At 41.3% G+C, this 24760-nt stretch overlaps 1 protein-coding gene and 1 pseudogene across 1 annotated transcript; one reads left to right on the top strand and one right to left on the bottom strand.

The window, feature by feature from the left end:
- Nucleotides 1-259: 259 nt before the first annotated feature.
- LOC136153695 (ARL14 effector protein-like pseudogene) lies at nucleotides 260-715 on the top strand (annotated as a pseudogene).
- A 10186-nt stretch (nucleotides 716-10901) lies between these two features.
- Nucleotides 10902-24046, bottom strand: LOC136154343 (pyruvate dehydrogenase E1 component subunit alpha, somatic form, mitochondrial-like). The gene is made up of 6 exons (XM_065916656.1): nucleotides 23855-24046; nucleotides 18202-18357; nucleotides 17917-17988; nucleotides 17037-17104; nucleotides 15796-15904; nucleotides 10902-15404 (listed from the first exon to the last, which is right to left on the bottom strand). Exons 1-6 carry the CDS (start codon nucleotides 24044-24046, stop codon nucleotides 15240-15242), a joined length of 762 nt encoding a protein of 253 aa, XP_065772728.1. The 3' UTR covers nucleotides 10902-15239.
- Between the last annotated feature and the right edge of the window lie 714 nt (nucleotides 24047-24760).

Genomic DNA, 24760 nt, shown 5'->3' with positions numbered 1-24760 from the left:
GCAAACATGAATGGTTATTTAAACATGTGATAGAAAAAAGAGATGGTGAAGTAAAGGAGGAAAAACTATCTGGTAAAAGCACTTTTGTCCAAAGATTTGTTGGTGCTGAGAAACTTGCTCCTATCCACTTAATCCAGGTTTGAAGTGAAAACTTAACAGGCCCATTCTGGAAAGACGTTTACCAGATCCAGCGTCCTCATGGTTGAATGAGCCACCACAAATGGTTGCTGACTTTGTTTGTGTCCCCAGGTGAGCAGAAATGAGTGAACAAGCAGAAAAAAGCAGTTCCGTGCGAGAGAGACCTGCACGTCAACGTTCTCCTGAGAGAGCCAGTGAGATGGAGGAGAAGAAAATGAAACAGCTGGACCGGCAGTTAAAATGGTTGACATTTCGAAACCCCGGGCCTCAGATCGCCAACTTTAATCCTGGAATAAGGCAGCAGCAGAAGAATGAGCCAATGTCAAAGAAGAGTGAGGTTTCTCCTCCAAAGCGCGAAGCCAAGAAGTATGATGGAAAGGGCAGGCTCCTCGTCAATCAGGCTGACCTGTGTGATTGCCTCGATGAAGATTGCCCGGGTTGCTTCTACCCGTGCCCCAAGTGTAACTCCACCAAGTGCGGGCCCACGTGCCGCCGCAACCGCCGCTGGGCCTACACCAGCATGCTCGATGAGAATGGGGAGGTCATCAGCACGATGCCATTCGACGTCTCCGACTAGGAGCAGCCCTCCAGGCTGATCAAGTTTCTCTTCCTTGCAGTTAAACCAGCCTCTTTCTCCTGGGTGAATTTTAGGACTGGGGGAAAAAAGTTTGAAAAATACAGTTTAGACTAGTTAGTGTTCTCTGAAGCCATAGAACCCTGTGTAACACGCTGTCCTTCTCTAACCTTCCTGCTGTGACGACTCAAATTCCTCCCCTGGTAACAAGCAACTCAGTTGCTACTCTGCTCTCAGATTAAAAATCCCTTTCCTCTTTGCTGATACCTTAGGAGATGGAGTATTAGGATTTTTAGACTTCTGTAGCTGAGAGCTTATCTTGACATGGAACATATGTTTATAATAGCTAGTTACCATTAGGATCTTACACATTATCAATTCTAAATCAGAATTGCTATTTGGATTAACTTGGCACTGCATACTTGTAGTCTCATTTTTTATTATTACTGTTTTAACAATACTAAAATGAAATTTGTTTTTTTTAAAAAAAGCTTAATAGGCCCCATGGCCACATGGCCCAGTATATGAGCACAAAAGCAGAGAGTCAATTTAAGTGATATCCAAAATGCCAACTGGAAGCAGACCTCAAAGGACAAATTTTAATCTAGTTGTTACATACAAATGATTTAAAAGCATTTTTTTGGCAGCTAAGCTTACCAGCCACACAGAACTGGCCAAGGTGCTACAAAATTCCTAAGGCCTAAGTTGCATTTGGTCTTGGAGGTACAGGATTTAAGAACATTCAGCTAGAGTTTCTGCTGACCTCAGTGAAGATACCATCTCAGAAGACTGATGTGAAATATCTGGGCCAGGTTTGGCAGCTATTGTGCAAAACTGGTTTTAGGGAAAATCTCTATGAAAATGTTCACACCCACAGCATCATCGGGAAAGTTTCTCTTCAGTCATCTTTGACACCAAGTTTTATTCAAATGATCTGTAAGAAGAAAGTTGCTTTTCCACTTTTCCATGTTTACTGCTCAGGAACATTTAATTGCTTCTTCTGAAGCTTTGGATTCGGCACAAAGAGACTTTCCACTGAACACAGTTGTGCAGGCACTGGCTGAGGCTGCAGATGTAATGGGCTAAAAATAGACAAAAAGCCCCTATCTCTATTCCACCAAATGGCCATGTATGTTTACCCACTAGAAAATATTCACCTGAGGCCACTTTTGCCTCTGACTAACTCACCCAAAATTTCTGTGTGGCAAGTTCATTAATAAAAAGCATTTAATTTTCCTTACTTTGATTTTTGTGTGTGTGAGAAAGTGTGTGTCTTTTAGACCCAAGAGAAAAAAACAACTTTTCCCCCTTCCCTGAAGCAAAACCAAGTTTTGTTCTTTGGCAAACACCAGTCACGTTCCATCAGAAATCCTGATAATAGTGATACTATGTTGGTGCAAAAGTTTTGCTTCATCCGCCATATTCACCTGACCTCTTGCCAACCGCCCACCACTTCTTCAGGCATCTTGACAACTTTTTGTGGGGGAGATGCTTCCACAACCAGCAGGAGGCAGAAAATGATTTCCAAGAATTTAATCAAATCCTGAAGCACGGATTTTTTAAAAATCATTCATTTTTAAAATTTCTTTTTTAATTGAAGGATAATTGCTTTACAGAATTTTGTTGTTTTCTGTCAAACCTCCACATGAATCAGCCTTAAGTATACATATGTCCCCTCCCTCTTGAACCTCCCTCTCATCTCCCTCCCCATCCCACCCCTCTAGGTTGGTACAGAGACCCTGTTTGAGATCCCTGAGATATACAGCAAATTTGCCTTGGCTATCTATTTTGCATATGGTAATGTAAGATTCCATGTTACTCTCTCCATTCATCTCACCCTCTCCTGGCTTCTCCCCATGTCCATAAGTCTGTTCTCTGTGTCTCTTTCTCCATTGCAGCCCTGGAGATAAATTTTTGGTACCATCTTTCTAGATTCCATATATATGTGTCAGTATATGATATTTCTCTTTCTCTTTCTGACTTTCTTCACTCTGTATAATAGGCTCTAGGTTCATCCACCTCATTGGAACTGACTCACATGAGGTCTTTTTTATGGTTGAGTAATATTCCCTTGTTTATATGTACCACCACGTCTTCATCCACTCATCTGTTGATGGACATCTATGTTGCTTCCATGTCCTAGCTCTTGTAAATAGTGCTGCAGCGAACATTGGGGTACCTGTGTCTTTTTCAACTTTGGTTTCCTCAGGGTATATGCCTACGAGTGGGATTGTTGGGTTTTAGGGTGGTTTTATTTCTAATTTTTAAAGGAATCTCCATACCATCTTCCATAGTGACTGTATGAATTTACATTCCCACCAACAGTGCAAGTGTTTATCCACACCCTCTCCTGTTTGTAGACTTTTTGACGAGGGCCATTTTGACTGGTGTGATGTGATACTTCATTGTAGTTTTGATTTGCCTATCTCTAATAATGAGCGTTTTGAGCATCTTTTCATGTCTTTTCTAGCCATCTGTATGTCTTCTTTGGAGAAATGTCTGTTTAGGTTTTTTCCCCCTTTTTCATTGGGCTGTTTTTCTGGTATTGAGTTGTATGAGATGCTTGTATATACTGGAAATTAATCCTTTGTCAGTTGTTTTAATTGCCATTATTTTCTCCCGTCCTGAGTGTTGTCTTTTCACCTTTTTTATAGATTTCTTTGCTGTGCAAAAGCTTTTCAGTTTATCAGGTCCCACTTGTTTACTTTTCTTTTTATTTCCATTACTCTAGGAGGTGGATCATAGAGGATTTTGCTTTGATTTATGATATTGAGTGTTCTGCCTATGTGTTCCTCTATGAGTTTTATATTCTCTGGTCTTACACTTAGATCTTTAATACATTTTGAGTTTATCTTTGTATATGGTGTTAAGAAGTGTTCTAATTTCTTTCTTTTACATGGGGCTGTCCAGTTTTCCCAGAACCACTTATTGAAGAGGTTGTCTTTGCCCCACTGTATATTCTTGCCTTCTGTCTTGTTCCATTGGTCTAGATTTCTGTTTTCGCAAAGCACAGATTTGTATGCTTGAGAAATAAACAAACTTATTTCTCGTTGGCAAAAATGTGTTGATTGTAATGGTTCCTATTTTGATTCATAAAGATGTGTTTGAGTCTAGTTATAATGATTTAAAATTCGTGGTCTGAAACTGCAATTACGTTTGCAGCAACCTAATACTTTGCTTGTTTTTACAGGTCATCTTAGGCAAAGAGTTTAAATAAAATGGACTATCAGAATTAGTAGTTTTTCTTTTTAATGCTCAAACTGGTACGTAGCTTTGCTGAATTGGTGAAGATGGGCTTGAGAAATACAAACTGAACTTCCATTCTAGGCAAACAACAATCTTGTGCTTCAAAGATAGGACTTCCCTGGCAGTCCAGTGGTTAAGACTCTGTGCTTCCAGCACAGGGGATGTGGGTTCAATCCCTGGCCGGGGAACTAAGATTCCAGATCCTGTGCAGCCAAAAAAATTTTTTTTTAATTTAAATAAAGATGGGGACCAAAACTTGCTCAAAGCAATTAGTCTGAACCAACCTGGAATCTTTGCAGTGCAAAAGTAGTTGTTATCACTGTCCATTTACCTGCTGAAGTGCCCTTTGCATTTGAAAAGCAAAGAGGTAGTAGTGTTACTGTGTTTGCCAAACTAGGAGAGAGAGGTTGATAAGCAATCTATAACCACTTTCACAGCAAAGAACACACCTGTCTGAGCATTTGGAAGCTGCTGTTTGCAGTCAGTTAACAATTCACAAGGTGTGGTAGGTAGCCCTCCACGATGGTCCCCAGTGATCCTCTGATATTTTGTAATCCTTTTCCCTGAAGTGGTGGCTGAACTTAGTGCCTTGGTTCCAATGAACAGAATAAGGCCCAAGTGATGGTGAGTGGAGACTTGGTCATAAAGGGCAATGTGGCCTTTCTTTTGCATCATCATCATCTGCTCCGGAGCAGGCCGGCTGCCCTGTGTGAGCAGCCCGATGAGGAAGCCAACATGACAAGAGAACTGGCAACTCTGGCCAACAACCTCGTGAGTATTTTTGGAAGGGGGTCTTCTTGCCTCATCAAGCTTTGAATGACTGTAGTCTTAGCTGACACCTCGACTGCAACCTTGTGAGAGAGCTTGAGCCAGAACCACCCAGCCAGGCTGCTTTCTGACTTTTCACTCACAGAAACTGAGATAAGAAATGATCATTGTTTTAAGATGCTAACGTTTGGGGCAATTTGCTATGCAGCAATGGCTAGCTAACACAGAGGGGTATTATGCTTCTTCTAGATTTATCCATTTATTCAGTAGGTATTTACTGAGAAACGACCACATGCCAGGCATTGTGCTTATGGGATTCTCCAGACAAGAATCTTGGAGTGGGTTGCCATTCCCTTCTCAAAGGCAATGTGTATGCAGAAGTTAATCATCTACTGCACATAAGAAACATATTTCAGGGCCCCTGGTTTCTGGGCACTATATACATAGCATACAGAAAAGAATTTTACCCTTGGAAAATGGTGGTGGTTATCTTTGGAAATACCATCTACCACCTAGTGTTACTACTATATATTTGCTATTTATATATTAATGGCCCAACAAATATTTATAGATTGAATGCTTCTCTGTGAATTGTACTCACCTGTTGAAATTAGAGATGACCCTACAATCCTCTGTCCCTACTATGTCCCCCTCAAAATTTGTGTATTGAAACCTATTCCCAAGGTGACGGTAGTAAGAAGTGGGACCTTTGGGAGGTGATTAGGTCATTAGGGTGAAGCCTTCATGAATGACTCTCTCATAGAAGAGACCCCAGAGAGCTCCCTTACTTCTGTGAGGACCGTTAGGCCAGTATAATCTTTGTAGCTTGCAATATATATATATATATATATATACACACAAACATATCAAATACCAGTCATTTTGGCAATGATGAACTATCTCTAACATACTTATTAACATCCTCTGGGTATGGATTTAGACAATGACATTTGTAGTGCTTAAACTTCTCTGGAATGTGGGTTCAAATGCTAACTAACCACCTCTAAGGATTAATCTAAGGATTAATTAATCTAAGGATTAACTTTAAGGATTAAAGTTCATTTATACACGTTTACACATTTACACCACACCGTTTACACCATGCAGACAATATGTGGGCATGTATTGTCTAAACCCTAACTTTCTGAGTACAAGCTGCCCCAGTGAGCAACCGTTGCCTTCCAGTGCTCCAGGGGCAGGCTCTGTCCCTGGTTGCTGGGTGGGTGGATCAGTCTAATTCTGATTGGGAAGCTCCCTTGTTGGAATACGAAAGTGAAAAAAAATGAAAGTCGCACAGCTGTGTCCTGACTCTTTGCAATTCCATGGACTGAAGCCTGTCCTCGTCTATCCATGAAATGCTCCAGGCAAGAGCACTGGAGTGGGTTGCCATTTCCTTCTCCCAGGGATCTTCCCAACCCGGGGATCGAACCCAGGTCTCCTGCATTGCAGGCAGATTCTTTACCAATTGGGCCACTACATTCTCCAGTATCAGCTCTATCAAGGGTGAAGTTAACATTTTCCTCTCTACCTGCCAACTTCTTTGTTTTATCTTTGTTAAGTTATTCACACTTCAGGTTGGCGAGAGTTATCTATTGGGTACTTTCAAACACCCCAGCTGCAAACTGGCATGCTCCTGGCCCTTCTGAGAGGTCTTCCAAGAATCCCCTTGACAGACCTTTGAACTCTTGCCTGTTGACCTTCTCCCACTTAAACCATACTTCAAAGCAGGCTGTGACACCACATCTCTGTAGCCCCAGTATCTAACACACAACCTGGTACATGGTAGGTGCTCAGTGAATGTTTGTTTAATGAGTCATTGATTGCAGGACGTGCTCTTTGATTGGCTTTTTAGGAGTGCTGGTCAATGGCTCATTAGAAACCTGCTTGAAATGACTGAGATAAACAAGCTTAGATGACTTGAGCAAACACAAAGAATTTCCTAGAAACAATGTCTCTTACAACTTTAAGCTTTCTTCTTTTAACATATGTTCCTGTTTCTGTCTTTTCCATCATTCATTGAAAATAGCAACTACCCTTTGCTGTCCACCTGAAACTCACAACCTTGTGAACTGGCTATAGTCCAATACAAAATAAAGTTTAATTTTTGAAAAAAAAGTGGAAAAAATAGAACTAAAAAAAAAGAAAGTAGCAGCTAGAGAATTCCCTGGTCGTCCAGTCGTTAAGACTCATGAGCATGTGTTAATATGTGTGTGTGTGTGTGTGTGTGTGTATGTATATGTATGTATGTATGTATGTGTGTGTATATATATATATATGTATATATGTATGTGTGTATGTATGTATGTATGTTTGTATTTATATGAGGCTTCCCTGGCGGCTCAGACAGTAGACTCTGGCTTGAAGACATATTCATGTCATTTAATGCTGGTTTATCCAGAGGCTAAGCTAAAAAATTAATTGATTACCTATGTGTTGAGGTCATCTTATGGCCTACTATGAGTCCTAATAAATAAAAAAGAAACAACAAAGTCCTACTGTATAGCACAGAGAACTATATTCAATATGGACCCTGTGATAAGCCATAATGGAAAAGAATATAGAAAAGAATGCCTATATGTATAGAACTGAGTGACTTTGTTATAAAACAGAGATTGGCACAACATTGTAAATCAACTGCACTTCAACAAAAAAATTAAATATAAAATTTAAGTAAATAACAGAGGGAAAGCTCCAAGTTAGGTACTGAATAAATGTTTCTTTTTTTTTCCCATTTATTTTTATTAGTTGGAGGCTAATTACTTTACAATATTGTAGCGGTTTTTGCCAATCATTGACATGAATCAGCCATGGATTTACATGTATTCCCCATCCCGATCCCCCCTCCCACCTCCCTCTCCACCCGATTTTTCTGGGTCTTCCCAGTGCACCATCCCCGAGCACTTGTCTCATGCATCCAGCCTGGGCTGGTGATCTGTTTCACTATAGATAATATACATGCTTCAATGCTGTTCTCTCTAAACAGCCCACCCTCACCTTCTCCCACAGAGTCCAAAAGTCTGTTCTGTACATCTGTTTCTCTTTTTCTGTTTTGCATATAGGGTTATCGTTACCATCTTTCTAAATTCCATATATATGCGTTAGTATGCTGTATTGGTCTTTATCTTTCTGGCTTACTTCACTCTGTATGATGGGCTCCAGTTTCACCCATCTCATTAGAACTGATTCAAATGAATTCTTTTTAATGGCTGAGTAATTTTCCATGGTGTATATGTACCACAGCTTCCTTATCCATTTGTCTGATGATGGACATCTAGGTTGCTTCCATATCCTGGCTATTATAAACAGTGCTGCGATGAACATTGGGGTGCACATGCCCCTTTTCAATTCTGATTTCCTTGGTGTCTATGCCAAGAAGTGGGATTGCTGGGTCATACGGCAGCTCTATTTCCAGTTTTTTAAGAAATCTCCACACTGTTCTCCATAGCGGCTGTAACAGTTTGCATTCCCACCAACAGTGTAAGAGGGTTCCCTTTTCTCCACACCCTCTCCAGCATTTATTGTTTGTAGACTTTTGGATAGCAGCCATCCTGAATGGCATGTAATGTTACCTCATTGTGGTTTTGATTTGCATTTCTCTGATAATGAGTGATATTGAGCATCTTTTCATGTGTTTGTTAGCCATCTGTATGTCTTCTTTGGAGACATGTCTGTTTAGTTCTTTGGCCCATTTTTTGATTGGGTCATTTATTTTTTCTGGAATTGAGCTGCAGGAGTTGCTTGTATATTTTTTATATTAAACCTTTGTCTGTTCCTTCGTTTGCTATTATTTTCTCCCAATCTGAGGGCTGTCTTTTCACCTTGCTTATAGTTTCCTTTGTTGTGCAAAAGCTTTTAAGTTTCATTAGGTCCCATTTGTTTCTTTTTGCTCTTATTTCCAATATTCTGGGAGGTGGGTCATAGAGGATCCTGCTGTGATTTATCTCGGAGAGTGTTTTGCCTATGTTCTCCTCTAGGAGTTTTATAGTTTCTGGTCTTACATTTAGATCTTTAATCCATTTTGAGTTTATTTTTGTGTATGGTGTTAGAAGGTGTTCTAGTTTCATTCTTTTACAAGTGGTTGACCAGTTTTCCCAGCACCACTTGTTAAAGAGGTTGTCTTTTTTCCATTGTATATCCCTGCCTCCTTGGTCAAAGATAAGGTGTCCATAGGTTCGTGGATTTATCTCTGGGCTTTCTATTCTGTTCCATTGATTTATATTTCTGTCTTTGTGCCAGTACCATAGTGTCTCGATGACTGTGGCTTTGTAGTAGAGTCTGAAGTCAGGCAGGTTGATTCCTCCAGTTCCATTCTTCTTTCTCATGATTACTTTGGCTATTCGAGGTTTTTTGTGTTTCCATACAAATTGTGACATTATTTGTTCTAGCTCTGTGAAAAATACCGTTGGTAGCTTGATGGGGATTGCATTGAATCTATAGATTGGTTGGGTAGTATAGCCATTTTGACAATATTGATTCTTCCAGTCCTTGAGCACAGTATATTTCTCCATCTGTTTGTGTCCCCTTTGATTTCTTTCATCAGTGTTTTATAGTTTTCTATGGATAGGTCTTTTGTTTCTTTAGGTAGACATACGCCTAAGTATTTTATTCTTTTTGTTGCAATGGTGAATGGTATTGTTTCCTTAATTTCTCTTTCTGTTTTCTCATTGTTAGTGTATAGGAATGCAAGGGATTTCTGTGTGTTAATTTTATATCCTGCAACTTTACTATCTTCGCTGATTAGCTCTAGTAATTTTCTGGAAGAGTCTTTAGGGTTTTCTATGTAGAGGATCATGTCATCTGCAAACAGCGAGAGTTTCACTTCTTCTTTTCCTATCTGGATTGCATTTACCTCTTTTTCTGCTCTGATTGCTGTGGCCAAAACTTCCAACACTATGTTGAATAGTAGTGGTGAGACTGGGCACCCTTGTCTTGTTCCTGATTTCAGGGGAAATGCTTTCAATTTTTCACTATTGAGGGTAATGCTTGCTGTGTGTTTGTCATATACAGCTTTTATTATGTTGAGGTATGTTCCTTCTATTCCTGCTTTCTGGAGCGTTTTAATCATAATGGGTGTTGAATTTTGTCAAAGGCTTTCTCTGCATCTATTGAGATAATCGTATGGCTTTTATTTTTCACTTTGTTAATGTGGTGTATTACATTGATTTGTGGATATTAAAGAATCCTTGCATTCCTGAATAAAGCCCACTTGGTCATGGTGTATGATTTTTTTAATATGTTGTTGGATTCTCTTTGCTTTAACTTTGTTAAGGAATTGTGCATCTATGTTCATCAGTGATATTGGCCTGTAGTTTTCTTTTCTTGTGGCATCTTTGTCTGGTTTTGAAATTAGGGTGACGGTGGCCTCATAGAATGAGTTTGGAAGTTTACCTTCTTCTGCAACTTTCTGGAAGAGTTTGAGTAAGATAGGTGTTAGCTCTTCTCTAAATTTTTGGTAGAATTCAGCTGTGAAGCCATCTGGTCCTGGGCTTTTGTTTGCTGGAAGATTTATGATTACAGTTTCGATTTCCTTGCTTGTGATGGGTCTGTTAAGATCTTCTATTTCTTTCTGGTTCAGTTTTGGAAAGTTATACTTTTCTAAGAGTTTGTCCATTTCTTCCAAGTTGTCCATTTTATTGGCATAGAGCTGCTGGTAGTAGTCTCTTATGATCCTTTGTATTTCAGTGTTGTCTGTTGTGATCTCTCCATTTTCATTTCTAATTTTAACAACCTGATTTTTAACTCCTAATATTCCACTGTAGCTGTAACTTATTCCACTGATCTCTCATTGTTGCCCAACTATCTGGTTTTCTGTTTTTACAATTATAAACAATGATTGAGTATACTCTAACTATCACCTCTTCCAAATTATTGTTATTATTTTTAAGGACCAAATTTCTTGAGGTGAAGTTTCTGGGTCCAACAACATGCAAACATTTCAGGGATCTGATTCATAATCCTACTTTGCCCCTTGGGAAGCATCAGATTCATTCTCAGAAATACACTTGGGGTCAAAAAAGAACATTACATCTATTTTTTATTTATTTTTTCTTTTATTTTTTATTTTTTTATTTTTCAGTGGGTTTTGTCATACATTGATGTGAATCAGCCATAGAGTTACACGAATTCCCCATCCCGGTCTCCCATCCCACCTCCCTCTCCACCCGATTCCTCTGGGTCTTCCCAGCCCAACAGGCCCGAGTACTTGACTCATGCCTCCCACCTGGGCTGGTGGTCTGTTTCACCACAGATAATATACATGCTGTTCTTTCGAAACATCCCACCCTCCCCTTCTCCCAGAGAGTTCAAAAGTCTGTTCTGTACTTCTGCGTCTCTTCTTCTGCCCTGCATATAGGGCCATTGTTACCATCTTTCTAAATTCCGTATATATGTGTTAGTATACTGTAATGTTCTTTATCTTTCTGGCTCACCTCACTCTGTATAATGGGCTCCAGTTTCATCCATCTCATTAGAACTCATTCAAATGAATTCTTTTTAATGGCTGAGTAATATTCCATGGTGTATATGTACCACAGCTTCCTTATCCATTTGTCTGATGATGGACATCTAGGTTGCTTCCATATCCTGGCTATTATAAACAGTGCTGCGATGAACATTGGGGTGCACATGTCTCTTTCAGATCTGGATTCCTCAGTGTGTATGCCCAGAAGCGGTATTGCTGGGTCATATGGCAGTTCTATTTCCAGTTTTTTAAGAAATCTCCACACTGTTTTCTTCTATTTAATTTTTAGTATCCTGTTTGAAAGTCAATAAATTGACTTCACAGCCCATTACTGGGTTCCAGTATGTGGTTTGAAAACACTGGGTTAGAAGCCATGTGAGTTTGAGAACTGGAGTAAAGAGAGGTGACTCGGGATTCTTGGCTTCAGACACAAGACATGGAGAGTGTATTATTTTGCTAGGGCTGCCATAACAAGGTACGACAGAGTGGGTGGCTTAAACAACAGAAATATATTTTCTCACAGTTCTGGAGTCTGGAAGTCCAAGCTCAAGGCGCTGGCAGAGTTGGTTTCTCCTGAGGCCTCTCCGTGGCTTGTGGATGGCCACTCTTGCTGCCTCTTCACATGATGGCTCCTCTGGTGTCTCTGCCTCTTTTTATAAAGACAGGAGCCTTACTGGGGTAGAGGCCTGCCCTAAAGGCATTATTTTAACCTAACTGTCTCTTTAAAGACCTTATTTCCAAATATGGTCACATTTGATATACCAGGGGTCAGAACTTCAACACATGAAATTTCAGGGGGACACGATTCAACCCAAAACAGAGAGAGGGCATGAGGATATAAGCCCTGCTGTGGTCTTTCCATAGTATGAAAAGGTGAAAGGGTAGGAAACTGAAAGATGAACTCCCCAGGTTGGTAGATGCCCAATATGCTACTGGGTAATAGTGGAGAAATAACTCCAGAGAGAATGAAGAGATGGAGCCAAAGCAAAAGGGAGTTGGTGATGGACAGGGAAGCCTGGCATGCTGCAGTCCATGGGGTCGCAAAGAGTCAGACACAACTGAGCAACTGAACAACAACAACATGTTTAAAGAATTAAAGAAATGTATCTGGAGAAGGAAATGGCAACCCACTCCAGTATTCTTGCCTGGAGAATCCCATGGACGGAGGAGCCTGGTGGGCTACAGTCCACGGGGTTGCAAAGAGTCGGATACGACTGAGTGACTTCACTTTCACTTTCACCCCTCAGCTGAGAAGACTTTCAGGTCTTGTGTTTGCTGTTGACTGTTTTCTTGAGTTCTCAAAGACCTGTGACCATATTTCTTTTAAGTTGCCTGTTTTCTAATTGCATCACTTTACACACTGTTGTCTAATAATATGTGGTATTTAGAATGCCTTCTGAATTATTTTGAGCAGCCATTGCCTGTATTTTCTTAGCACCTCCTTGGTTTTCTTACACGAACTCATCTGACAGGGAAATGCAGCTTTTTTGTTTACCCTCTCTGCATACTGGACCATCTGGGTCAGTGTTCTAACTAATCCCTGATGGTCTCTGAGCTACTGTTCTACCAGACTCAGTAGTTATGTGCCTCAGGAATTTGTCGGTAGAATTGGTCCTATTAGGAGACTCTTAGTGTCACCTTTGTTATCTTAAAAGCTGGTCCCTTTGCTGAGGCTCTTAATTTTTTGTAAACTTGATGGTATTTCAGCTGAAAAAAATTGACAAGACTACTTAAAAAATTGAGGGAAGCCATTTAAGAAATTGAAAACTAACCGCAAACAACATTGGGTAGTTGTGACTTTCAGTTCTGTATCAGTTGAATTTTTGTGCTCTTTTCCCTGTGCACGTGGTGGTTCTATTTTTCTCCAATAAAACATTTTATTTAAAAATAATAAAAATAAAAAATAAAGAAACATATGACAATAACGACTCATCAAATATAGAATATCAAATAAAAGCAATTTTTTGCTATCACTCCAAGAGCTAGTGAAGGACAGGGAGGCCTGGTGTGCTGTAGTCCATGGGTCGCAAAGAGTCAGATATGACTTAGTGACCAAACAACAACAACAACAACAAAGTCTTTAAGGCAGAGGGTGATGGTGAGGCTGTAAGTGTTGGAAGGGGAGGGTGGGTCTTGCAAGGAGCACTTGGCACTTTGGGGTCCCTCTTCCCTCCCACCCTTGGAGGCTTGGAGACCCAGAGAGCAATGTACTCGACCTTAGCTGATCCATATCTAGTCTGCATTTAAACCTGGAACTGTTTCGTTGTAGCTTCTTATTAAGATGGTGAAGACATAATCTGCTTTTATTCTGGAGTAAGCAGCTTGTGAAAGTTTTTGAAAATTGACTTTCTTAGCCAGCTCATCAAAGTGTAAGAAATGAAACAGATTGGGAATGGGGAAATGAAGGGAAGCAAGATTCAGTGGCAGGGATACGTTAACCATAAAACTCCAGATACAGGACTTTCCTGGTGGGTCCAGGGGTTAAGAATCTGCCTTACAATGCAGGCATTGCAGGTTTGATCCCTGGTTGGGGAACTAAGATTCCCATGTGCCAAAGAGCAACTAAGCCCACATGCCGCAACGGAAGATCCCACATGATGGAACAAAGGCCTGACACAGCCAAGTAAATAAGTAAACTTTTTTAAAAAGACATTAAAAAAAAACCTCCAGGTGTTCATGGAATGCCTAACATACTTTGTCCTTGTACATTCAGTAAGTACCTACTGGGTACAGTGATCCTTATGTTTAGTCAGAGAGGAGAAAATATATAAAATTAAATCACAATCACAATAACAGTTGAAGGAAAAAATATGCGTCATTTTAACTTTGTGCAAAGCAACAATGCAGAAGTGCTAACAGTTCTTAGACTAAAGGAAAAATGAGAGCATAAAGCATGTTACAAATAAATTACTGCTATCTTAGTGAAAAAGAGAAGTTGGTTAGGCTCAAGTCATAAACTTTGAATTTGAAACAAAAAATAAATGTCTGTGCTTGCTGATATTAACATCTAATGAGTACTCTCACAGTGACTTTGGCTTATTGATCCATGTTTGAGTCAAGGTTCACTTATAAATGAGAACTGAAAGTTCTTTTGCAACTGGACAGGGAAGCTGTCTAGTCTCAATAAAGCAATTTTTGAGAACATTTGAAGAACAGAATAACATTTTCTTTGCAAACATTACCTTAAGTAGTTATAATTAAACATGGAATTGTCCTTCCACCCCTGCCAAGTTATAATAAATAATCGTGTTTTACTAAGGAGAAATGATGGTTCAGTGTGAACAGGCTTCAGCACCGACGTGCACACTAACAGGGGTGTGTGTGCACATTAGGGTACACTAGTGAGCTGCTGGCCACTGCGAGGGACAGGACACTGATCCCCCCACAAGGTGGTGGCAGGGTTGGACAGGCATACAAGGAATCGTTTTTCCTCTTAGTAACTGAGTTACAATGAAAGTCGCTCACTCGTGTCCAACTCTTTGAGACCCCATGGACTATACAGTCCATGGAATTCTCCAGGCCAGAATACTGGAGTGGGTAGCCTTTCCTTTCCCCAAGGCATCTTCCCAACCCAGGGATTGAACCCAGGTCTCCTGCATTGCAGGCGGATTCTTTACCAGCTGAGCCACAAGGGAAGTCCAAGAATACTGGAGTGGGTAGCCTTTCCTTTCTCCAGGGGATCTTCCCGACCCAGGAATCGAACCGGGGTCTCCTACATTGCAGGCAGATTCTTCACCAGCTGAACCACAAGGGAAGCCCTTAGTAACTAAACGTATGTGTTAAAACTAGTATACAACTAAGTCAAATAGGACTATTTTAAAGAAATAATTTGGAGGGTTAAGCAAACTATGACCTATTTTAGGCCTATAGAACTAAAATAACCTTATGTGTGTGATCACCTCTTTTAATGCAACACTGTACAAACCACATGCAAACACTATCCCAATCTACACGCCTTCTCTCTATGGGTTTTCCTCCTTGACAAAGTTGAGAACACAAAGCATTCCTTACACTTGCTGCCAAAGAACCCCCTGAAGGTGTGTGTATCTCGCCTTAACTGATGGACTTAAACTTGATCCACTGGTTTGCACCCCGGACTTCAAAAGGTGGGTCGTTGCAGTAGATGTGATAGCCGAGCTCTTCCAAAGGTGGTTCCGGATCAGCAGTAGCGAACTGAGCAGCATCCTCAATTTCTTTTCTCACTTCCATATCAATTTCCTAAAAATCAGATTACAGTTCAAGAGATTTGTTTGAAGATACACCTCTTAGGTACCAAGTAGTTCGACTCTTCTACTAGTACTAGAAGTGTACTTAAGGTGCTATTATGGTAAAAGTAACAACGATCTAGAAAGAAATACTCTGAAGTAAAGACAGAAACCTACACCCTGGCGAGGGAACATTTAAAAACCTCAAGTGCATTTACAGGAAAGAACTGTGCTATTGGAGTGTAAAAGCTTCATCAATATGACTGAGGAATGCCCTGTGAGAATACCGTGTGTATTTTCCCTTTTACTTACCTAGTTCACCTAGGAGCGGCAGCTTTTTGTGTAGAGAAAAACTGCTCGAAATTTGAGAGAGGCAACTGTGAAAACCCTTCAAGTAAGTGTACCTTTAATTCTTCAACACTGGAGAGACTGCTGTTCACCATCCTGTCCTTGAGGAGCATGATAGGGTCAGTCTTACTTCTAACTTCCTGAATCTCTTCTCGGGTCCGGTAACTGGGGAGGGAACCAGAGTGACAAGTAAGAACAGTTCCAGTAGAGCAGATGGTCTCTGAAACACAGCACCACATCAATACTTACATCTCCGGAGGAAGGGCAGAATTATACTTCAAAATACAAGAACGCATCCTAACATTCTGTAAGAGCTGTTCTGTCTAAACTCTACAGTGGCAATTCTCTGGGCTGCTCTGGCATTCTGACAACAGGAGCCCAGGTGCTGTCTGCTTCTTTAATCTAGACGTAGGGCATGAAGTTAGTGATGGAGGCTCTAAGTGGGTGAAGCCAGGGGAGATGGTTTTCTGGGGTGATAGCTGTAACCTTGGAGGCAGGAGAATGCTAACCCGGAAAAAAGTGTGCCTTTCCTTTCAAAGACCCCAGAGCAGCATGACTGGCAAAAACCTGGAGAGGAGGTTTTCCAATTCTTGAATGTATAGTTGATCCTTGTCCTACATTATCTGAAATAATACTAAAAGAAATGCTCTACCATTGTTTTTTAAACAGCAGAATTACACAAAGTACTTTTTCCCATAAAATTCATTCTTTATAACATTTTCCCTTAGACCTTCAGCCTACACTCTTAAAGACTTCTTACGGCTTACTTTGTCTAAATCTACTCGTTAATTATGCCACACTCCAGGACTGCAGCATTTCATGTTGGAGTTAGGACTTTTGTCACTATTTTTTTTTGACTCATTTATTTCAACACGTGGAATATCCCTTCTGCTACTTGGTCTTGCACCATACCAGCCAGAAGAACATTTTCAAATGGAGGGATATGCCCTGGGAGCATTTGAGGTAATGCCTACAAAAGGTAAATGCTCCCAAGTATACTACTGTTACCATCAGACCTGCTTTAGGCAACAATTCATCCTTACAATTGTTTTTTTATTGGTACTCATGTTAACATGTACACAATACATAGTCTAGAAGTTTCCAGAATGCTTTCTAGATTGGAACCAACTTAAAGCACTGTTTTCAGGCTCAGACTGAACTACTAAATCAATGCATGAAGCCAACTGGTGTCTGGATTCAAAAGTACATTTTGAAATGCTCTTGCTTTTTCATGTAAGTAGTACCGCTCTAAGCCCATCTACTTTGGACACCACACACTGTTTTTCCTTTACCCTACCTCACTCCAGGATCGCTCATGCTGTGTCCATGGTAACGGTAAGTCTGCAGCTCCATCAGTATAGGCCCCTAAAACAGAACCCAGTGGAGGTTAGGTGAGACAATGGGCATAGCCTCAAATATACACCCCATCAACTACTCTGATCAGATCTGAGTTGGCAAGAATTTCTTCTAAGTTGACTGATTCAGTTATCTCTTCTCATTTCTAATACCTATTTACAGCATCTTTCATCCTCCCTAGTTTTAAGAGGGACTTATTATCTTAGGGGTCTGCTTTCTGGACTGTGGAACAGTGATTTAGGGAAAACATCCTCCCACCAGTTCAAATAGCAGGTAAGACTCTTTTTAGGCCCATCTCACTGTTCCCTTCTCCCTCCACTGCTGTAACTGGAAAGGTCAAGATCCTTAGGACTGAAACAATAAGACTACATAATTTAAACATTAATCTATAGAAAACAAACTTATACTGAATGCCTATTATCTAAGCACAGTTCTGTGCTGGGCACTGTGGGAGTCCCTAATCTCTTCACTCAAGGGGCTTATCATTAAGGTGGGGTTGCGGGTGGTGTGGAGGCACATAATGAACCAAAAGGCAAAATAGATTGTCACAACAAAGACAGAGGCAGAATGCTGAGGGAACACTGGAAGAAAAGATTTACCCCAAATGGGGGAAACATGGAATGTTTCCTAGGATGTGAGCTACCAAGACCATGTTATTTATAAAGGGACCCGACTGACTCAAGATCCTGCTTCTATCTTATACACCTCAATTAGCAGCTACCCCTAAATCGCCACAATGGACACAGGAGGCACTTCTTCCAACTTTAAGACACATAAATGCCATTAGAAATCTCTAGCTTAGAGGCCAAAAAAAATCTTACCTTTCCAGATCTACAATAGGCAGCTGCAAATTTTGTGGCCTCCCGGACACACAGGATATCCATTCCATCTACCTGCCAATAAGTAGGAAAGATTTCAACGCCACAGTGTAAATCAACTATACTTCATAAAAGCTCAAAGATAGAAAGGGGAGAGCGTAACTCCAAGTGCCTAAAATAGTTTTCTTTTCCTATGACCTGTTCATCCACTAAGAAAATAGAACCCTTCCTTTGATGTGAGCCATCGGGCCAAGAGTGCCGCTCCAGCTCTACCACAGGTGTCCTTACCCTCAGCCCAGGAATAAAGTCGCCTCTCTTGTAGTAATCAGTGCTGGCTGCTGCTCTCTCCACAGATGTTCCCATCCCATAGCGGTTATTCTCACAGGTGAAAATACAAGGCAATTTCCACAAAGCTGCCGTATTGTAAGCTTCGAATATCTGACCCTGGAAGTACAAATAAAAAGTTCAAGTGGTTTCATTGTGCTGTTTTTCTCTCAACTTCATCATCCCCAAAAGCCACTGCTCTACCCAGCAAGAGAAAGCTCTCAGACGGAATGCCTCACCTACAACCCAGATTCTGAGGCAAAGAAGTGTGTGTGTGTGTGAGGGGGGTGGTGCAGCAAATTCATCTTGTTTTGCACCTAAGGAAGTGACAAACCAAATACTTCTACTTGCTTCTGTGGCTTGCTCAAGGGCATGTTTCATATAATAGCAATGCATCTTGCTCAAGAACATGTTTCTCCTTGTAACAGGAACTTTCTACTCATCTTATTTTATGTGGGAGTGCGGCTGGTGAAAGTGAAAGTTAGGTCACGCAGTCCTCTCGGACTCTTTGCGACCCCGTGGACTGTAGCCCACCAGGCTCCTCCGTCCATGGGATTCTCCAGGCAAGAATACTGGGTTGCAAGTTTCTTCTCCAGAGGAATCTTCCCGACCCAGGAATCAAGCCCGGGACTCCTGCATTGCAGGCAGATGCTTTAACCTCTGAGCCATCAGGGAAGCCCTGGTGGGGCTGGTAAGACCTTTCTATTGTTAGTTCTAATCTTGTTAATTTAAGATGTATGTTGTGGGAGTGGGTCTGGTAAAAATATATAAGGCCTTGCTAAGACTATCAAGAAGGGGCACTCTCTGTCCCCTCTTCTGATGTCTATGTGTCTCTGTCAGAAACTTTCTCTGTCCTTTTTCAATGTAATAAAACTTCTGCCAGATACACAAAAAATTGAGAAACTTGGGAATTTTCTCAAACTCTTCCAAAAGACTGAATAGGAGGGAACACCTCCAAGCACATTCTAGGAAGCCACCATCACCCTGATACCAAAATCATACAAAGATATCATCAAAAAATAAAATTACAGGCCAGTATGTCTGATGAATATAGACACCAAAATTCTCAATTTATTAGCAAACCAAATCCAATAACACATAAAAAAATCGTACACCATCACAAGTGGTGAATCCCAGGTTCATTAAGGATGGTTCAACATATGCAATCAATGTAATACACCACATCAGTAAAAGTCAGAAACCACATGATCATGTCAATAGGTGCAGAAAAAGCATCCAACAAAATTCAAACCGCCCCTAGAGCCTCTTATACAGAGTGAAGTAATAAGTCAGAAAGCAAAAACAAGTATCATATATTACTCCATATATATGAAATCTAGAAAAATGGTACTGATGAACCCGGTAGAGAACGGACTTGTGGACACAGCGGGGGAAGGTGAAGGTGGGACAAATTTCAGAAAGGAGCATTGAAGTATATACATAACCATGTGTAAAATAGAGGGAAATTGTAAATAACATGGGGAGCCCAGCCTGGCACTCTATGATGACCTAAAGGGGTGGGATGGGAGGAGGGGAGGGAGGGAAGGGATAGATATATGACTGATTCACGCCGTCGTACAGCAGAAGCCAACACACTATAAAGCAATTTTCCACCAATTAAACAATTTTTTAAAAATTCAACATCCATTCATGATAAAAACTCTTACCAAAGTGGAAATACAGGGAACATATTTCAAAATAGTAAAAGCTATTTATTAATAGCCAATATTAACACTGAATGGTGAAAAGTTGAAAGCCTTCCTGCTAAAATCTGGAACAAGACAAGGATGGTCACTCCCACCACTTCTTTTCAATGTAGTATTGGAAGTTCTAGCCACAGCAATCTAACAAGAACAAGAAATAAAAGGTATCCAAATTGAAAGGGAAGAGATAAAATGACCGTTATATGCAAATAACATGCTACTATATATAGAAAACTCCAAAGACTCCATGCAAAAACTAAGTGATAACCAAATTCAGCAAGGTAGGCAGATACAAGACTAACATACAGAAATCTGTTCCATTTCTTTACACTAAAAATGAAATATCAGAAAGAGAATGCAAAAATAAATAATAATAACAGTATCTCTTAAAAACTAAAATTCCAAGGAATAAACCTATGAAGACCTACAAGATTTTCTAGAACTAACACCAAAAAAAAAAAAAAAAAAAATTATGTCCTTTTTATCATAGGAATGCAAAAGTTGAAGTCAAGAGAAACCTGGAGTAACAGACAACTTTGGCTTTGGAGTACAAAATGAAGCAGGGTAAAGGCTAACATAGTTTTACCAAGAGAACACGCTGGTCATAGCAAACAACCTCTTCCAGCAACACGAGATGACTCTACCCATGGACATCACCAGATGGTCAATACCGAAATCAGACTGATTACATTCTTTGCAGCCAAAGATGGAGAAGCTCTATACAGGCAGCGAAAACAAGACCAGGAGCTGACTGTGGCTCAGATCATGAACTCCTTATTGCAAAATTCTGACTTAACTTGAAGAAAGTAGGGAAAACCACTAGACCATTCAGGTATGACCTAAATCAAATCCCTTATAATTATACAGAGATGATCGAAGTAAGCGAAGTAAGTCAGAAAAAGAGAGACAAACACCATATGATTGCATTTATATGTGCAATCTAAAATATCACACAAATGAATCTATCTGCAAAACAGAAATAAACTCAGATACAGAGAACAGACATCTGATTGTCAGGGGGGAGGGAGATAGATGGACTGGGAAGTCTGAGATTAGTAAATGCAAACTAAGACATTTAGACTGGATAACCAACAAAATCCTACTTGATAGCACAGGGAACAATACTCAATCTCCTGGGATAAATCATACTAGGAAAGAATATTTTAAAAGTATGTATATATGTGTATAACTTAAGTCAATTTGCTATACAGCAGAAATTAGCACAACACTGAAATAAGCACTCTGAAAACTCAACCTCATTCGAAGATGAAATCACAGGTACTTAAGCACCTTAAGTAACTTCAGTTACACTGGACTCTCTGCTTTCATTTTAAAGACTCAACTTTCTGTAGCAGGTGCAAGCATTCAGTTTCTGAAAGTTCTGGTGGACTGGCTGAAAGGAGGCAATGAATTAAATTACTACTTGGTTTATTAAATTACTACTACTTCACGCAATCATTTTGTTAAACGGTAAGTTCCTTAAACGCGTTTGAGTCACTTATGCTTGAGTAACAAGCTGGCTGTCGTCTGTCTTCATAGGACTCACATCCAATGTGCTGACTTAAGTGTTAAACCCAGAATACTGGGAATCTGCCACACCGGTTCATGGAACAAGAAACGTGTCTAGTCCATGACCTAGGAGTTTTAAGTGTTTTTTCCTTCACCTAACAATGATCTTTTTAGCATTAAAAGGAATAGGTTAAAAACAGAATGTCTGTGATGATTTTAAACCAAACACTCTGAACTCTCTAAGTAGCCTGTGCTAACACATCTGAAACCTGACAGATGAAAAAGCACACTGGACCCAAGAGCCCAAAATGCACTGAGCATTGTGGGAACCTTTCATGATTACTACTGTTTACAGAAATGCTGGTTAGCTGACTTGCTTTGTTGCAGGAAGTGGGAGCTATTAAACAAAATTTCAGCTCACCCACAATCCAGGGTTAATTGAGAATTCTTAAAATATTTGTCTCTGGGCCTTAGTATACTGAATGGCACAAGGGTAGGCAACCCAAAACAACAACAACAACAACAACAACAACAACAACACGCAAAACAGCCAAAAAGGGCAGCTCAAAGAAGCATAACGCCTTACTGTCTCTCATCCTCAACAAAAAAGTTAAAAAATTATTTTTACTTAAAGAGATAAAAATGCTCTGCACAGTAATCAAATGCTGCCATAATAATCTTTTCTCTCAATTAGAATTTCTGACTAAATAAAGTTATACTCCATTCTTGTTCTATCCCATTAGCAGATCATTGTAAGCCAGATCTGATTTGTTTGATTTGAGTTGTATCATATGATTTTTAAAAAGGCCAAAGTTTTATTGAGGTGAACATGGACTGCCATCTGCCTTTCATGCCAACATATTGCTGGAAAACAAAAACCCAACCAAGAGTACTTCGGACAGTTGAGGGAATGAGGCTCTGATTTTCAACAATGACTTCTCTCTGCTCTTAGGGACACAGAGGTGACAGTAATTTGAAAACTCACGAATTTTCCTGTAGAAAATCATCGATTCAATCAAAGTTTTACTTTAATGTAGTCCTTTAAATGTAATGTAATACAGGACTAGGTCTGCATTATTTTATATACAAATATACATGTATAACATTATATACCTCTGTCATGTTGAAAACACGTTTCTGTTACCTACATTCAACTAAAAATAGATGCTATGGACATTAACTAGCCAAGGCACACACGAAGAGCTCAATAAATGTTGGGTATGCCATGTGTACAGGGAGAAATAAAGAACAGTGGAAACTGGCTGTCCTTCAACTTACATGCTACTAAGGATTAATCCATTACAAGCTTTGTATCTGTCAGTCAGTAGCATTCCTAGAGGGGTACCCTTTCTACCTTTTCAAGCTCCCGTCCCATGCCAAGCAGAGTTGCCACAAAGTCTTGGGAGAGTTACTAGGGCCAGAATTCCAAGTCTTGGCTGAAGTTATACCAAGTAACACTACCACCAGTGCCTAGAGGTCAAAGTGCTCCAAGCTTAGTCTAGGCATATCTAAACCCCGGAGCCACAAAGAACCTCTAACCTCAACCTCCCAAGGACCACGGCTGTTTCCTTCAGCTACTTTTACCCTAAGAGCAGGTGTGTAAGGGACAGAGCGTCTCCCTCTGGGTTCCGCTTGAAGGGCTCCTGATCTGACTGCCAAGAAAAGCTCAAGGTTGAGGAAGACAAAACGGTAGGAGGCGTGTTTCTGCGGACACTAACCCTGCGTGAATCCTCCAGAGACCAGCACTGGTGATCAACAGGTGTACACCAAACTGGGCACTCCAGTAACAATATGTAACAGACAGCAACTACTATGTAACAAGCGCTAAAGGGACAGGCCTGCATACTTGTCACTCGTTTAAGCCTCACAGACACCCCACGGGGTAAGTACTCTCAACCCCGTTTCATTCAGAGATAAGGAAACTGAGCACCGACATGTTTCAGAAAGGACAAAACCAAAAAACTCTTGCCCAAGGTCACAGGATAAGCAAATGAAACTTTTGACTGAACCGAGTCACTCAGTCTCCGGATTCCCGGTCAAGAGAAACAAAGTTACGAAGTTGTAAATGAGTGGGCCGGGAAGAGGCAGTCAACTGTACACTCGAGGAAGCCCAAGTGCCTCCTTTTCTGACTGTAGTAAACGAACGCGCCCTTCCGGGGCGATTCAATTAGCCCGACATCGGCAGCCGCGGCTGGCCGCCACGCGGACCTTGTAAACCGCCCCCTACCCCGGGTCGGCGCCAGAGGCCGAACCATCGCTACTCTCGCGACCAGGAGTACAGCGCAAGACGTGGAAACGGAACAAAGGCCGGCGGCTGCACGAGGCCCGGCCTACGGAGCCCACGCGCCCTGCCCTCTGCCGTCCTCCAGCCTCGCGCCCACCCCGAGTCGTTCACGCCGCCTCACCGGCTTTGGGCGACGCCCGACAACACGCGAGAGACGGCGGCGAGCATCTTCCTCATGGAGCGCAGGCAGTGGCTGCAGCTGCGAACCTCCAACGAGCCGAGGAGTGCAGCCCAGGTGTATCCAAGTCTCCTTCAGGTGCCCTGAGCGGACGCTTCCACTTAACGGCGGCGCGACGCGACAGAGCGACGTCATGCGCCGCGCCCGAGCGACGTCATGCGCCGCGCCCGGCCTCAAGCCAACCAGGACGGTTTCCAGGGTGTGCCCCGCCCACCCGAGGGAACGGCGGCCGGCCATTGGGTGTCGGAGCCACAGGCCACGGCTGAGCGATACTTGTGTTATCAGGCCGCCGACGGGTGAGGCGCCGTAGACCCCAGGGCGCCTGCGTGGGAAAGTGAGGTCACACTTTCAGGCGGAGGAGCGGCAGGGGTTGGAACTAGTTTTCGTACCCAGCTTAAGCTACGCACGAAGGATACCGTGCAAAGCGAATCTTACTGGGCATCCAACCCTGCCGGTGCTGCAACTTAACAACCTTCGCTCAACACACGCAATGATGAAGATTAATGGCCTTGTTGTTGATCAGTCGCTAAGTCTCCTACTCTTTTTCTAACTCAGGACTGCAGCAAGCCAGGCTCCCCTGTCTTTCAGTCTCTCCTAGTTAGCTCAGATTCATGTCCACTGAGTTGATGATGCTATCTAACCATACTTTCTAAGATTAATAGCTGGGTAAGAGTCAAAAGACAAAACATCTTGGTTTCTGTAGGTGGTTCTGCTGCGAAACTGTCTTTAGGAAATCGAATAATAGTTGTTAAAGGCTTCCGGGTCTGTCTGAGAGAGGCTCTGATAAACTAAATTCATATTTTAAAGTAAGACAAAACTTGCAGCAATTTTTCTCTCTTGTGTGCACTG

Source organism: Muntiacus reevesi, chromosome X (genome assembly GCF_963930625.1).
Source record: "Muntiacus reevesi chromosome X, mMunRee1.1, whole genome shotgun sequence".
Lineage (NCBI taxonomy): Eukaryota > Metazoa > Chordata > Mammalia > Artiodactyla > Cervidae > Muntiacus > Muntiacus reevesi.
Note: the sequence above shows the minus strand (reverse complement) of the source record. Positions and strands in the feature narration are given on the sequence as shown.

Bases quoted from the DNA above. Each gene is read 5' to 3' on its own strand.
- LOC136154343 (XM_065916656.1), bottom strand. From the start codon at position 24,046: ATGACGTCGCTCTGTCGCGTCGCGCCGCCGTTAAGTGGAAGCGTCCGC. The intron at 15,905-17,036 runs GTAGGGTAAAGG...TTCCCTCCCCAG, and splicing joins ATGAGCGATCCTGGAGTGAG to TTACCGGACCCGAGAAGAGA. The intron at 15,405-15,795 runs GTACACTTACTT...TCTGATTTTTAG, and splicing joins CCAGTGTTGAAGAATTAAAG to GAAATTGATATGGAAGTGAG.